This window comes from Eleutherodactylus coqui, chromosome 12, assembly GCF_035609145.1.
Source record: "Eleutherodactylus coqui strain aEleCoq1 chromosome 12, aEleCoq1.hap1, whole genome shotgun sequence".
In the NCBI taxonomy this organism is placed as follows: domain Eukaryota; kingdom Metazoa; phylum Chordata; class Amphibia; order Anura; family Eleutherodactylidae; genus Eleutherodactylus; species Eleutherodactylus coqui.
In genome coordinates, this window is record NC_089848.1 from 67,655,383 (window position 1) to 67,671,542 (window position 16,160).

A 16,160-nucleotide genomic window follows, 5' to 3' on the forward strand; every position below is an offset into this window, starting at 1 on the left:
ATATTTCAAACACGGATTTTAAAGGGAATGTGTCATCAGAAAATTACCTATTATATAAATCACATTTATGAAAATTAAACATTTCTGAATTTTTCCATTTTTTTTTTTTATATTTTCAGTCACCATCTATAGTTAAAAAAATAAATAAATCTTATAATCCTGCATTTTCACACTGACCACAGAGCCTAATACTAGTCTGAAAATGCCTGATCTGTAGAGAAAGCTTTGCAGCCATCATCTAACATTACAGGCAGTATTACACTGACAGGTAACACCTATATGAACGTAACATGGTCCACCATTCATAACAGGTATAAACTGGGACTATCTACTCCCCTCCCTGTACAATGACCTCTGTACATGTCAGTGCACGTCTAGAATAGCCTCCCTTACAAGTCAGTGAGTCCCCTCCTGTCCGTTGTGTGAATGGCCTTTAGCCTATCTTCTAAACACTGTTAAATGCAGCTCAGGAAAGATGGCCGCCCCATACTCATGTACAGGAAACAATAGAAAAAAAAATCTACAAAAATTATAAGATTATAAAAATGGGATTTGTTTTTCTATCTAGTTTTAACCCCTTAAGGACACGGACTATTTTAGGCACGGTGACAACGAATTGCGGGGGGGGGGGGGGGGGGGGGGGGGGGAATTTTCATCTCCACTTTTCAAAAGCTGTAACTTATTTTTCTGTCAACTCGGCCGTATGAGGGCTTGTTTTTTGTGTGGCAAACTGTAGTTTTTATTGGTGCAATTTTTTGGGCACATGTAGTGTATTGTAAAACTTTTCCCCCTTTTTTACTGCCTTAATCATACAGCATAAGTAGCATGATACATTTTTATTGCGGGTCAATATGATTAACCCCTTAGTGACGGCCCTATAGTGTTTTTATTGCAGGACGTGTATGGAGGGAGATACAGCGCGGGCGTCAGCTGCTTATTACAGCTGACACCCGCAGGCAATAGCCGCAATCGGCCATACGGCCGATCGTGGCTAATAACCCTTTACATGCCGCTGTCAATTTTGACAGGGGCATTTAAATCCTCCGAACGCTGTTCGGGGGGTCCTGTATGGGCCCCCCCATGGTGAGATCGGGGGAGCCGTGCGGGTATCATGGCAGCCGGGGGCCTTCTGAAAGGCCCCAGGGCTGCCTTAGCAGACTGCCTATCCAGCCATCGCCGTAGGGTGGCTTGATAGACTGCTTGTCAAAAAGCAGTATGACGTAACGCTATAGCATTACGTCACACTGCAGGAGCAATCAAAGCATCGCTCGTTGTGGTCCTCTAGGAGGACTAAAAGAAAGTGTAAGAGATCAATAAAGTTTTAGTAATTATTTAAAAAAAAAAAAAGTAATAAAAAGTTCCAAAAAAAAAACCCTTTTGCCATATTTGCAATACAAAATAATAAACCAAAAATACGTGTTTGGTATCGCTGCGTTCGTAAAAGTCCGATCTATCAAGGTAATGTATTATTTAGCCTGCACGATGAGCATGGTCCGAAAAAGAAAAAAAATAACGCCCAAAATACACTTTTTTGGTCACCCCATCTCAGAGAAAAAAAAGTAATAAAAAGCGATCAAAAAGTCAATTGTATGCGAAAATGTTACCAACGGAAATGACAGGACGTACCACACAAAATGAGCTCTCACATAACTATGTCGACGAAATAATAAAAAGTTATTGTGAGCAGAAAATGGCCACAGAAAATAATTTAAAAAAATTAAATACAAGTAGTACAGAACACAAAAAACCATAGACCAAAAAAAACAAAAAACAAACCTATACAGGTTTGGTATCGTAGTAATCGTACTGACCCATAGAATAAAGTTATCGGGTCATTTTTGTTGCAGTTTGTGCACCGTAGAAACAGGACGCACCAAAAGATGGTGGAATGTCGTTTTTTTCCCATTTCTCTCCACTTAGAATTTTTTAAAAAATTTTCAGTACATTATATGGTACAATAAATAGTACTATTGAAAAACACAACTCGTCCCGCAAAAAACAAAGTCCTCAAACAGCGACGTCAGGGAGAAGGAAAAAACGAAAATGGGGAAAAGCAAAAAAGCTCTGTCACTAAGGGGTTAAGACAATGCCGTTTTTTTTTTTTTTAGGTTTTGCCACTTTTGCACAATAAAACCCCTTTTTACATTGCTGCATTCAAATTCCCATAATATTTTTAGGTTTCCATAGACAAAGCTCTGAGGGCTTGATTTTTGGGTGACTGGCTTTGGTTTTTATTTGTAGCACATGGGGGTTCATATGGCTTTTTGAAATAACTTTTATTATTGTGTTTTTTGGGAGGCAAAACGAGCAAAAAAAAAAAAAGCATTCTGCCTCATTAAGTTTTTTTAGGGGGTATTTTAAAGTTTTTTTTCTGTGCAGGATACATACCACACTTAATTTATTGTACAGGTCGTTACATACACGATGGTCCCACTTTCATTTTATATACAAATAGAGGAACATTGGCAAAGGTTTTTTTTTTTAGTAAACAAGCCTTGAGTCCAAATTTGAGACTTTTCTAAGCCCATTCTCATTTTATATTCACACGTTCCGTCGAATAAATGGAGCTGTAACTGTTCTATTTATTTCAATGTCACTGCCGGAGATACAAAGTTCAGGGGCTCAGCTAGCTCCGATAGTTCCAACAACATGAATGGAACAGGTCACTGCTCCATTTATCCAGAATACATAGGACCCCAATCTTTGTTTTTAGAAGAAAGCAGCAACACCCCTGTTATGGTTCCCAAGCTGCGAGAAAACAGTAAATAAAAGAACAGGTATGAAACTTGTATCATAGGAGGACATAAGAAGGGAAGCTAGACCAAGGACACCCCCAAAACCACCCCACTTGTGAGATCTTTTCATACATATAATTTGTAGATGTTATCTGTATCACATCATCAGGTACAGATATAAGAGGATTCCCAAATTGTTTAGCTATAAGTAGTCATATGGCAAGTATTAGGGCTCATGCCCACAGACGGATATTTGCTGTGGAGTCTGCGGTGGGCGTCCACACCGCGGATCCGCAACTATTAGCGTCCATACTCTTTTTGTGGATTCCGTATAGTCTGCTTCCATAGAAATCAATCCAATTCGCGGCCCTACCGCAAACACACTGCAGGAAGGTTGCGAATTCTACGTCATTGCTAGGCAATGACACGGGAAAAGCAGGGTTTCTGAGAAAAAACCAAAAAACACTGTACTGCGCATATCAGACGGCTTGCCGTGCAGACCAACTGCAGCACAGATGAAAATAAAAGTGATAAGGTACGCGCTGATGCCACTGCTGGCAGCGGAATCTGGCTCTGCCGTATGCAGGGGGCCTTACTCTGCGTTTAAAGGAATCACATCTATATACCCAGTTTCCACAAAAATAAGCCCTAGCCTGCCTAGAGGGGCTACTTGAAATATAAAACCTTCCCTGAAAATAAACCCTAGCTACACTACATAACAGAAAGAAAGAAAAACAAAAAAACAAAACAATACTCACCTAGCAGTTGCCGTTCGGGTCCCTCACGCTGGGCTGCGGCGCTCCGGCAGGCTTTCTTGTAATCTTCAGCGCTGAGTGAGCATTCTCTTTCTGGTACTAGGACTTGCCTCCAGCAAGAGATTGCTGTGATTGGGTTAGGAACACCACCTCAGCCAATCAGAGACGGCGCTCAATGAACCAATCACAGCAATCTCTTGCTAGAGGCGGGGTATTCAAGCCCCCTTACAAGGAAAAGGCTGCTCTCTCAGCACTGAGGACTACATGGAAGACTGCCGAAGCGACGGAGACCAGCAAAAGGGACCCAAACGGCACGATAGCCCGTTTAGCAAAAACTACCAGGCAACTGCTGGAGCATCTGTTTTTCTTGCATGTTTTCCCCTGTAAAGGCCCATTTAGACAACGATTATTGCTCAAAAGATGTCACTTAAGTGACTTGAGCGATAATCGTTGTGTCATTTACAGCCCAAGATGAGCGATCACTTTGCGCTGCCAGCGGAGGATGCAGAAGACAAGCGGGGTGTCCCTACTTGTCTTCTGCATCCAGCTGTTCCCCACTCAGAGCGCCTGGCTGTCATACAGCCGAGCACTCCGAGCGGAGGATGCAGAAGACAAGCGGAGTGTCCCCGCTTGTCTTCTGCATCCAGATTTTATGCCATACCTAGTTGTTAAAGAGGTTGCCTCACAATAAAAACCAAAAAAAAAAAAAAAACAAACTAAGGGGTACAGCATTTTCCAAATGATACTATTCATAACACAACCCTGAAAGACCATCACTTACACACCCCATATTTGGGGCAACATTCCTGAAGCGCCGCTCTAGGACATGCAAATCTCACTGTTAAAAAAATAACCCTGACTAAATGTCAAATTCACATTCTTTAATACACTGTACAGCGATGCTGACAACTTTTAAAACTGATTTAACATAAACCTCCAAATATTAAAATATAGTTTCAATACGAAAATAATTTACAAAACTCTTATCAGCAAACTCTACAGTCACTTTTTTCCTCCTCCTCTTCACTTTACGCTCAGAATAGTCGCAGCCTGTTTCACTTGGAAACCGCGGTCCTCGCTTCACCAGTTCAGTGCTCTGGAGTCTCGCGCTTCTTTTTGTGTTTCTTTATTTTGGGTTGATTACAAAGTTGTCTGTTTGACTTTCAAAACATAAGGCACTACTTATCAGCAGGATCCTCAGAGGATCATAGAAGTATTTTTAAGTTTTTTCCTGCGTTTCTTCTCTGTGGTTCCAGGTTCTGTCCCGAGTCCCTCTAAAGTGCTATCCCCGGTGATTGAGGACTCTTCCATCATCCCATTGTGTACACTACTCTCAAGGTCAGGGTGATGCTTGTGTCTCTTTTTCTTAGAGGTTTCCTGTTGGATTATGAAATTAGGTGTCGGAGATAGAGATGAGAACGGGGCAGCGGTAGGGTCCTCAGCAAGGATCATAGAAGTATTTTTGTGTTTCTTATGTTTCTTTTTTGGGGTTCCAGGTTGTGTTCCGAGTACCTCTAACATGCTATCCGCCATGATTGATGACTCTTCTGCCATGTTGCTTACACTACTCTCAAGGTCAGGGTGATGCTTGTGTCTCTTTTTCTTAGAGGTTTCCTGTTGGATGACATTTTTTGCTGGAGTTCCTAGAAATGATGCAGCACCAGCAATAGGGTCCTCATCTAGGATCATAGAAGTATTTTTGTGTTTCTTATGTTTCTTCTCAGTGGTTGCAGGTTGTGTTCCGAGTCCTTCTAACATGCTAGCCCCGGTGATTGATGACTCATCTGTTACAATATTTACACTACTCTCGAGGTCAGGGTGATGCTTGTGTCTCTTCTTTTTGGAGGTTTTCTGTTGGATTCTAAAATTATCTGTTGGAGTTTCTAGAGATGAGGCTGAGGCAGCAGTAGGGTCCTCATCTAGGATCATAGAAGCATTTTTGTGTTTCTTATGTTTCTTCTTTGTGGTTCCGAGTTCGGTTCCAAGTCCTTCTAACATGCTATCCCCCATGATTGATGACTCTTCAGTTATTATACTGTTTACACTACTTTCATGGTCAAGGTGATCCTTGCGTTTCTTTTTCTTCGACTTCTTGGCTTTACGCTCTTGACTTGAGGGAACCACCAGCATGTCATCAAGTCCACCTACACTGCTGTCTACTGCTACATCATTGTCAGTGTTCCGTAAAGAATCCTGATGTATTGATGAAATCTCCATGGCCTCTACAGAATGATCCTGAGGAAGAACCTCTAGATGCCCGTGTTTCTTTCTCCTTTTCTTGGGAGCTTCTTCCAAACTCAGGTTTGTATCCTCCTGGTTTTCAATACATTCATTTTGTGAAAGGGTTTCTTCGAGCAAACGTTTGCCTATCCTTTTTGGGCTACCCTCTGGGAGAATGCTCGTCTCACCAACTACCGCTTCCTCTGCAACTTTTGAGCCGTTCTGCACTTCATTGTCTGGTAAATTAGCATTCTGTTCCTCGGATATTTCTTTCATTCTTTGAACAGCTTCAGCTTCTAATCTGAAAGAGGAAGAACAAAGCCGGGGGTCACTTCTTGCATGAATACATCCATGTTTATCCATTTTGGATACTCATTTTTAAAAGGACACAAAATAGTTATAAACAGCAAAAAAAAAAAAAAATAAATAAAAATAAAAAGCCTACAAGAAGGAGACGACGGGTCCTCTGTACATGAACAAGGTGTGCACTCTACGTCTGCCCTGCAGGAGGCTCATTCACTAATGGAAACAAGTGCTTTCCTTCCTGTTCAGAGCGCTTTGATGTCTTTAGAGAAGGACACAGCCTTTGCAAACAAAGACATTATTGAGAAAGTCACTAACATCTCAAGTCTGAGAACTAACAGACAAAATCCTGTTCAACTTCAGAACTCAAAAACAGTAGAGTTCAGATAAGTTGTCGTTAACCCCTTCATCATCTGTGATATACAAATGAAGGCTGCCATGTATTTAAAGGAAAAGTATCACTTTTTTAAGCCAATTAAAACCCAGATAATGATGCATAGTCTGTTTTTCTAATTTTTTTAATTTTCTGATTGTAGATCTTATTAGTATATTGTTTGTAAAGAACTATGGGATTGGCTATCTTTCCTGAACTGCTGATAATACAGTAGTAATAAGAGATGCTTCACAGCAGAAAATATAGGCCATTCACACAATGGACAGAAGAGAAGCCATTAGCAGACTGTTCTGTGACCTGCAGAAAAGGGGGAGGAGGTAAGCTGTGGCCATCTCCTACTATGAATGGTAGTTCCTTTTATCCATATATAGCTCTTACTTGTCATTATGGTCCTGCCTGTGATAATGAATTGATTTCTGAAATGTTCTCTCTACATAACAGGAAGTATTGACTATTATTATACTGAAGAGTACTTTTTCACTGGCCGACAGTCGCTCGAATAATCATTCAAATGCGTGACTAACGGCAACTGTCGTCTCGTATAAACACAGCAGAGTAAGTGAGCAAGAATTGCACACTTGTCATTGTTGCTGGGTTAATGTAGGCCCATTTAAACAGGCAGTTTAATGAAGTTCTATGAACTGCCTGTTCACTGCCAATGGAGGCGGGTGCCCGGAAGAGATCTCCAGCACACTCCGACTTCAGTCACTGAACTATCACTCCTGTTTGAAAGCAGAGTAACAATAGTCGTCCTGTGTAAAGAAGAAGAAAAAAAAAAAAAAGGACCCAGAGGCCGCCTGCAGAAGGGCGGAAATTCCACGGCAGGATTCCCCTCAGAATTTCCGCCCGTACACGCCTGCATAGGATTGCATCACAGCACGCAATCCTATGCAGACGGCCGCGGTTTGTCTGTGCGAAATCATGCGCAGTAAACAAACTGCGGCATGCTCCAATTCTGTGCGGGGGCTCTCTACAGGCGCCGTCTCCAGACTGCACATGCGCCGGCTGCCCGGCAGCCGGCACATGAAAGAGCCGGAGCTGCGGGAGCAGGTGAGTCCGCGGTGCTCTCTGCAGGCGCTCGGGTTGGGTCCCGCTGCGAGAATTCTCGCAGCCGGATCCGACCTGGCCGTCTGCAGGCGGCCTAAGGGCTCCCACACACTTGTGAATGTCAGGGGTACTTTCGAATGCTAAAAATGCATCGCAAGTTTGTGCTTTGCGATTTTTGTGCAATGCATTTTTAACATTAGAAAGTCCCATGGACATTCGCGTTAAAAATTATAAGTGTGTGGGAGCCCTCAGGGTGTGTTCACATGTCACCGATTTGCTGCAGATTATATGCAGAATATGAATTGAAAGGGCAAAATCTGCTATAGATCTGCAACTAAATTTGCAGCAAATCAGTCACTTGTGGACACACCCTTAGGGCCCCTTCACAGTGGCGAGGGCGATATCGGGCTGAGATTCATGGCCCGATATCACACATGTCACCATGTGGAAGTGAGGAGTTTTTCATGTGAAAACAGCCTCGCATCCCTGCGGGGATGAAGGGAATCCCTGCTGAAGCTGCCACAGCAGTTGCAGAGGATCAAAGAGTTCCCACAATGCTTTCAGTGGGGCCGGCGCTGCTGCCACAAACCCCTTTAAAAACAGGAGATCATGCAGCTAGATAGAATAGGTTTTAATATTTGTGCCTCTCGCAATGCACAAATTTTGCAAGATTTTCATGCCAAGGTGATCAATATGAAAAATTCAGGATTTTTTTTCCGTTAATACAGAGATTGCGATATCAAAAGAAGCAAATAATTTAAAAAAAAAATCTTAAAAATATGTTTAGCATAAAAACTTTACGTAATTTGGCGACACATTCCCTTCAAGCCTATTGTCCTGCCTGTTGAAATTGTTAAAACCACAATACTGAAGTATTGCAGTATATTATAGAAGTGATCAAATGACTGCAAGTTCAAGTTCCCCAAGGAAAAGGGAAAAAAAAAAAAAAAAACATTCAATGAATGACAGGCGAGAGCTGCCTGTGATTGGCTGAGCGCCTCAGCCAAATCAGAAGCAGCTCTTTTAGCAGGAGGGGACTTTAATTGCCAGGCTGCTGAAAGAACTTCAGCAGAGCCGGGGACAGCGGAGACAGGATGCAGCTGAGCCCCGGCAGCTGAAGAAAGGAGAGTATGATTTTTTTTTTTTTTACACCAGTTTGGGTTGTTTTTCAGGGAAGGGTTTAAATTTAAAGCCCTTCCCTGAAAAACAATTAAGGTGTGCCGGCAGCCTGATCCTCTAGGTAGGGAATTCTTTATTCCCCACAGGGATGAAGAAAACATCTGCCGCATGAGGCATATGTTTTCTTCATCCCTGCAGGGGACACGGCAGCCCAACCAAAATACTGGCCTGTAAAAAGAAAAAAGCCGGCCTGGCAGAAAAAGTAACGGCCAGGCCAGTGAAGTTACCGTCTGGGTGGCAACCCTATTTACTGGGGAACTTGATTATCAGCATTTTTTTATCACTTTTGTAATACACTAATATACGTTAGTACAGTAGTGCATTAGAAAGCCTATGAGGTCAGCCAGAGACAGCCTCATAGGTCACCGTAGCTGGCAGACCCGGAAACTATAGTCAAGCCTATGGGTGCCATAGCAACCCATCGGGACAAAGCAGGGGTCCGATGGGTGACAGAGGGAGCCCCCTCCCTTTGTCAGCCTTTTACATGCTGCGATTGCACTGACTCCAGTGTGTAAAGGGTTGAAGCACGGGTCTCAGCTGTTAAAGCCAGGCCCACTTCAAACAAACCCTACCACTGGAGGGTAATACATTAACCCCTTAACACTCAAGGGTTTACAACAAGAAAAACAATGTGATAAGGAATAGAAGTAAGATTTAAAATGGCGAGTTGTATAAGAGAGCGCATAATATAGGTTACTTCACAGAATGCAACTTTTTATGGATTTGGCCATAAAAAAATTGCGTGCCTCACTAGCCTATTAACGATACAGCGCGTTCCCTGAAAAGCTTACACAGATAATGTATAGCAGTAAGAAACTTACCTCCAATCCAATTTGCCACGAATGAAGAACACGCCTGCTGTATCCGAGTCCAATCGAAAGACTTCAAATTCCAACTCATCGCCTATATTCACTTTCATCTGCTGCCAGGCTTCAACGGAAATCTTGAAGGGTCTCGGTATGGAAGCATTGAAGCAGCCGTGGACCAGGCACCCAATGTGAGTGGGCGCCTTCTTGTTGACAACACCCTAGAAGAACAAAAAATAAAAACTTGCATATTCAAATTTGCCGACACACAAAATTGTTTTCTGTTCAGTTTATCATAAAGCAAAACTCTGGATGAACACAAAGCTTCCAATTGTAGTTACTAGCAGCGGAGGATCTTTAGGGGCTTTTTGCAAGGTGCTTTGTTGGACCAAGTCTGAATAGGTTCAAGAGGCGGCGCAGTAATAAAGTGGATCACAGAAAATGATCCACATACTGTAAAAAGCTGGTGTGGCATACTGATCAACGCCATTAGCCCGTAGAGTTACACAGGGCAGGATGGCGTAGAAGTCTATGATGACAGATGTATGACTAATAATTTTTGGCATTAACCTCTCAAGGACCAACCACGGTAAATATACAGCGCTTGGTCCTGAGCTTTGATCCCGGATAAAAATATGGCGCGGATTAAAGCCCCCTGCTTCTGACGTCAAGCAGAAGCAGGTCGGGATGTCAGCTGTTAGATGCATGCAATCAGTCCACATTTAGTTAAAAACTGATCAGTTTTAAAGAAGGACACCAAACGAAGGTGTGAACCCCCCCCCAGTCATTACATCATATTGTCAGCACCACTGTTACATGCATACTCACACAGCACAGGCTGACCTTCATTGCAGAGGATCATTGATTGCATTGGACCGGATGGGGTGTTAAGGACTGAACGACTGATCACCTATATTCCGGATAGGTCATCAATAGTTCAGGCAGCCGGGGACCCCCTGCCGATCAGCTGCTTGCTGGACTACGGAGCACACATCAGAGTCTGGGATGCTATTGCAAGCATAGCTCCCATTCAATGGAAAAGGTGCCTACAACACCATCCTTGACCAGTGCAGTGTGTACAGGGCTGTGTATTTGCAGCAGCACATTGGCTCTGCACACCAACACAGCGGTCCCTGGCTGCGAACCGCTGTCCAACAACTATTGATGGCTTATCCTGAATACAGCTGATCAATATTTCAGTCCTGGAAAACTGCTTCACCAAGTTACAAGTTATACTAAAGTTTTTCCCATAAGACCGTATACCAAGTTGCTCCTCTTATACACAGACATCTAACAGGTTCACTATGCCTGGTGAGTAACAATCAGACAAGGACTAAAAACGTCATTAACCCTTTATGGATGTGGCCTTTTTATTTTTCACCCCACCGGCAAAAAAAAAAAAAATCATGGGTCTGATTTTTTTCCATCACCGTAGCTGCTGAGAGCCTGCTTTTTGCAAGAGGAGTTGTATTTTTCAATGGAATTTTTAACGTATCATATAAAAAGGATGAAAAAAAATAAAATTTAAAAAGAATTTCTGAAGAGAGTGAAACGGATGCAGCGATACCAATTTTTTTTTAATAGTTCTCACAGGGGACTTGAACTTGTCATCAATTGATCACTCATACAATATAATACAACGCCATAGTATGGCATTATTCAGACCCTTAACAGCCACTGCCAAAAGACACATGGGAGGTGTTGATTGTTAATAATTACCATGAAATGCAGCAAAGAAAACAATCCCTTGCACTGGAAGCTACCACTGATCTGCATGTCTCAGGGGGCTCCACAACTTGAAAAGGCATTCTCTAATCCAGACCACCGTTGGCTCATATTGAAAGCTACATTCCAGTACAGAGTGGTTACACTGCGATGCTTACCCCTCAGCCGCTGCCTACATTCCAGTACAGAGTGGTTACACTGTGCCGCTTACCCCATTCCAGTGCAGAGTGGTTACACTGTGCCGCTTACCCCTCAGCCGCTGCCTACATTCCAGTACAGAGTGGTTACACTGTGCCGCTTACCCCATTCCAGTGCAGAGTGGTTACACTGTGCCGCTTACCCCCCAGCCGCTGCCTACATTCCAGTACAGAGTGGTTACACTGCAATGCTTACCTCTAGCCGCTGCCTACATTCCAGTACAGAGTGGTTACACTGTGCCGCTTACCCCCCAGCTGGTGCCTACATTCCAGTACAGAGTGGTTACACTGCGATGCTTACCCCCCCAGCCACTGCCTACATTCCAGTCTACAGTGGTTACACTGCGATGCTTACCCCCAGCCGCTGCCTACATTCTAGTATACAGAGGCTACACTGCGATGCTTACCCCCAGCCGCTGCCTACATTGCAGTACAGAGTGGTTACACTGCGATGCTTACCACCAGCTGCTGCCTACATTGCAGTATACAGTGGTTACACTGCGATGCCTACCCCCAGCCGCTGACTACATTCCAGTACAGAGTGGATACACAGCAATGCTTACCCCCAGCCGCTGCCTACATTCCAGGATACAGTGGTTACACTGCAATGCTTACCCCCACCGCTGCCTACATTCAAGCACAGAGTGGTTATACTGCGATGCTTACCCCCAGCCGCTGCCTATATTCCAGCACAGAGTGGTTACACTGCGATGCTTACCCTCAGCTGCTGCCCACATTCCAGTACAGAGTGGTTACACTGTGATGCTTACCCCCAGCTGCTGCCCACATTCCAGTACAGAGTGGTTACACTGTGATGTTTACCCCCAGCCGCTGCCTACATTCCAGTATAGAGTGGTTACACTGCAATGCTTACCACCAGCCGCTGTCTACATTCTGGCTGAAATATGACAAAATCCGCTTCGATGTTGACATGGATGAATCCAATATCATCGTGTATGTCTCCCAGTCCACCAATCAGCTTTATGTTATCGTATGCCACAGGGACTCCCGCCAACCTAGAAAAAGGGACAGAAATACTATTAAAGAAGATCTTTGGTGTAAAATGAAAACCTATTTGTGCTGAGAATTATTCCAGTTGTATCGCGAGTTTCGTTCTCATCTCTCCCTGCTTGGTCAGTACATCAGTGCTGCTATGATGCCATCACTTAGTCTATAGTCCCCCCAGAGCTCCCACTGGAACAAAGAGGTCATGTGGACATCCGGTCCTCCTATTAACCCGCGGCGGATGAGGTGCCGTCAAGAGGACCCTACACAAGAGCCTCAGTGGAGTCAGACAACTTAAAAGGCGCCGTCTCAGGTTTTCGCCCCAAAGCAGTGAGTGATCTAGAACAAAAATATGTCATACCTACCAATTTTAATATCCTCCGACCGCTCACCCCCCCGCCAACAACCCCTCCCTACCGACTCGGCGCCGCCCCCCCAGCTTTATTTTGTGTGCTTTTGCACAAAGGATCCCATAGAAGTCTATAGGGGTGCGCAAATGCACGAGCAAAAAGCATCAGGATGCGCAAAACTGCAGGGGGGGGGGGAGAGAAAAAAAAAAGTGATCTCGAGTTCTCGAGTTCCACTGGGCTTAATAGCCTTTTAATCATGGCGGGTGTCCTGTGCCCTCTTTGTGTTGATTTTGGCGTAGGTTTTCTCGCTGGCTCCCAGACGATTCTTAATTGAAGATGTGCTGTCTGTTGCGGATTGGCATCAGTTCAGATTTTGATTCGGATTTCCTGCACCGGTTTCACACGGGCGGATTTGCATGTGTAATATGCAGAAAACTGAAACCGTTGATTTTAACGGGTTTGTTCACATCACTGTATTTTGCGCGTGCGTTTCAAATCACATGAACAGGTTCTATTTTTCAGCATATTTGCGTAGCAGAGGTCTCCATAGGAGTCTATGTGGGGTGCGCAAATGAGTGCGTAATATACCAGGGAACGCGTGAAAGACTATGTAGTTTAGCTGGAAAAGGAACACATCTAGAACTCATTATCTCAATCTGTGCGTCCCCGTGCCATGCGCAGGTGCAAAAAACAGTAGAACATGTTGATGCACGTGCAAAAAAAAAAAAGAAAAAAGAAAAAAGCACTGGTGTAAAACCGGGCGTACGCTGCAGTCACGCTCGGGCCGCTCTCACACAGGCGGGTTTTACAGCGTTTAAAATACTGATTAAAAACGCTGCGCTGAGTCTCCATTGATTTCAATGGGGCTTCACAGCCTAGCGATGTAAAAGCGCCGTACTTTTTGAACATTTTCTGTTCCATTTTAGCCATTTTTAATGCACATCTCCCATAGCAAACATGGGGTGCGCTATAAACGCTGCCAACCACACTGAGGGGGGGGGGGGGGGGGGGGGGGAGGACGCAGTTTAAAAACCATGTAAAATGCTGTGTTTTTACTAGCGCCTGCGTCAGACCGTCGTAGCGGGTAACAGATTTAACTCTTTCACTGTTAAGGATAAAATTTGCTGCAGATCCGCATAAAAAGGTTGCCACAATTCATCAGCGGGTGAGCGCACTCCGCACACGCGGGCGAATGGATGCAGATTTTCCACCATAACCCACATCAATATGCGTATTTTGATACGGATTTGCAGCATGTTTCAACCCATCAGCTGAAAAGGTGAAATCCGCTGCGGTGCCACATCAAAAGCGGCACGAATAGGGGAGGATTTGCACCGAAACATGCATACACAGCGCCAATTTTGGTGCAAAACCGCGCCGTAACCCCCAGCATATTTTGCAAATAAGTGTCACCCCCTCCCCCCCCCCATATCTATTAGTACGCAAGGCCCCCGACGCAGGCTGACCTAACTCCTATGCACCATACTGACTGTTGTGGGGGGAACTACAAGTCCCAGCAGCACCACGTGATACAGAATATTCCAGAAGCCTTACCCCACGTTGTACTTCAGCAGTTCGGCGCTGAGGAGCTCCTTTATCCCGCTCCGCTTCTGGTGTAGATACTTGGGCGACAGCGCTAAGTGCCTGCGATGCGTTTTCACCGCCAGGCACGAGTATCTGCTGTTGATTAAGCCGCAGGCGTCGGAGAAGGACGGCGCCGTGACACAGGACAGGGCAGCCCTTGGGGACGGGGCTCCAGCTTTATGCTGGCCGGATTCCCGGCGGTGACCAGGCTCAGCCATGCTGTACTTCCCACATGTCTCCTGTGCGGGCAGGCGGCGCGCACTGATGACGTGGGAGGCATAGAGCGCGCAGCTGTTACTGCCGTCACTAGAGAGCGAACTACAACGGGAGCGCGGCGGCCATGTTACTGGAGACCACAGTGCTCTCTGGCGGCCTCTTCATACATTAGAGGCGGCTTTTATGGTTTCCCAGGCAGCCGCCTCCTCTACCTGTTGTGTATTGCATGTAGATTGGTGGCTTGGAACATAATAATGCAGAAAATGCAGGTCATTCAGTCATCATTTCCTGGTAAGGTGTTAAAAATTGATAAAAGTAAATGTTTTGGAAAAATGTTAGCGGGGCTCCCAGCGTTTGGCTTCCATGGTCACATGACTTGTCTGAAGGTCCTATTAGACGAGCTGATTCTCGTTTGAAGGAGCGAGGGACGACACCGCTATCTCGTTGGCTCTCGTGCCGCTTGTTTAAACCAACAGATACATTGTTGTCTCGTTCTACGAATGTTTTAGAGAAGGGGAAAGACTGAATAATTGCCATTTAATGTGAACGAGCCAACCATGGCTTATATACTACATAAAATGGGCAAGCAGAAAGCGAACAATTCTCATTGGTCGTTGGATCGCGTTTAGACCCATGGGAATCGTTCAATTGGATGATACTCGTTTCCATACTTTTTGTGGGACAGAAAGGAGGCACATTTCACCAATTCTAGACAACAGGTGCGTGAAGATATACGGTTTAGGCTGGATTCAGACGACCGTATATCGTCTCGGTTTTCACGCCGAGCCGATATATGTCGTCCTTATCTGCAGGGGGGGGGGGAGATGGAAGGGCCAGGAGCAGAAACTGAGCTCCCGCCCCCTCTCTGCCTCCTCTCCGCCCCTCTGCACTATTTGCAATGAAAGGGGGCGGGAGCGGGGCTAAGTTCTGAGAATTAGCCCCACCCCCGTCCTGCCTCTCCCCATTGCAAATAGTGGAGAGGGGGCGGGAGCTCAGTTCCTGCTCTTGGCTCTTCCATCCTCCCCCCCCCCCCCCCTGCAGATGAGGACGATGTATATCGGCTCGGCGTGAAAACCGAACCGATATACGTTCGTGTGAATCAAGCCTTAATCTCTTATTATGTATTCAAACGTTTACGCTTTGACGTCTGAAATGTGATGTGAACGGGCGCTAGCTCTGGACTAATCGGGAACTACCAAGGCTGGCAATTAGTTTATAAACGCGTACCATAGGGCTATACTGCATATTTGGCCATGCATCCAAGATCGCCGTGTAACTCTGCAACCGTGCACTCTTACTGAAATTAAAGAGACTGTCTCCAACTTTTTGCACCCCTGTCTGGGAGCAGCACAATGTTGTGCCTCAGGAGGAGTATCGTCACTCCTTAGGGAGAGCCCCTAGAAGGTGAATCAGGAGACTTATAAGGCCATGCATGCTCCTCTGGGAAATATGCAAATAAGGAAGATGGAACAAAACCTCAGCAGCGCCACCTACTGGATGGCAGCATTCCTGCAAATCAATGCCCAACCCTTTATACAGGTCTTCAGAGCAATGATTGGGAATTGAAAACCAAGCCAGAATCCATACACAGACAGCTGTTTCGGGGTTTTTTGCCACTCATCAGTAGGATCCTAGTTTGGCTAG

The 16,160-nt window shown here is 45.0% G+C and overlaps 1 protein-coding gene across 1 annotated transcript; it reads right to left on the reverse strand.

Annotated features, from left to right (window-relative positions):
- Positions 1-4,356: 4,356 nt before the first annotated feature.
- On the reverse strand, positions 4,357-14,546 carry POLR1F (RNA polymerase I subunit F). The gene is made up of 4 exons (XM_066584854.1): positions 14,271-14,546; positions 12,236-12,377; positions 9,455-9,660; positions 4,357-6,011 (listed from the first exon to the last, which is right to left on the reverse strand). The coding sequence occupies exons 1-4, from the start codon at positions 14,516-14,518 to the stop codon at positions 4,688-4,690; spliced, it is 1,920 nt and encodes a 639-aa protein (XP_066440951.1). The 5' UTR covers positions 14,519-14,546; the 3' UTR covers positions 4,357-4,687.
- Between the last annotated feature and the right edge of the window lie 1,614 nt (positions 14,547-16,160).

Excerpts from the sequence above, each read along its gene's own strand:
- POLR1F (XM_066584854.1), bottom strand. The coding sequence starts at position 14,518 with ATGGCTGAGCCTGGTCACCGCCGGGAATCCGGCCAGCATAAAGCTGGA. Across the intron at positions 9,661-12,235 it reads AATGTAGACAGCGGCTGGTG|GGTGTTGTCAACAAGAAGGC; the intron begins GTAAGCATTGCA and ends TTGTTCTTCTAG. Across the intron at positions 6,012-9,454 it reads CGTGGCAAATTGGATTGGAG|ATTAGAAGCTGAAGCTGTTC; the intron begins GTAAGTTTCTTA and ends TTCCTCTTTCAG.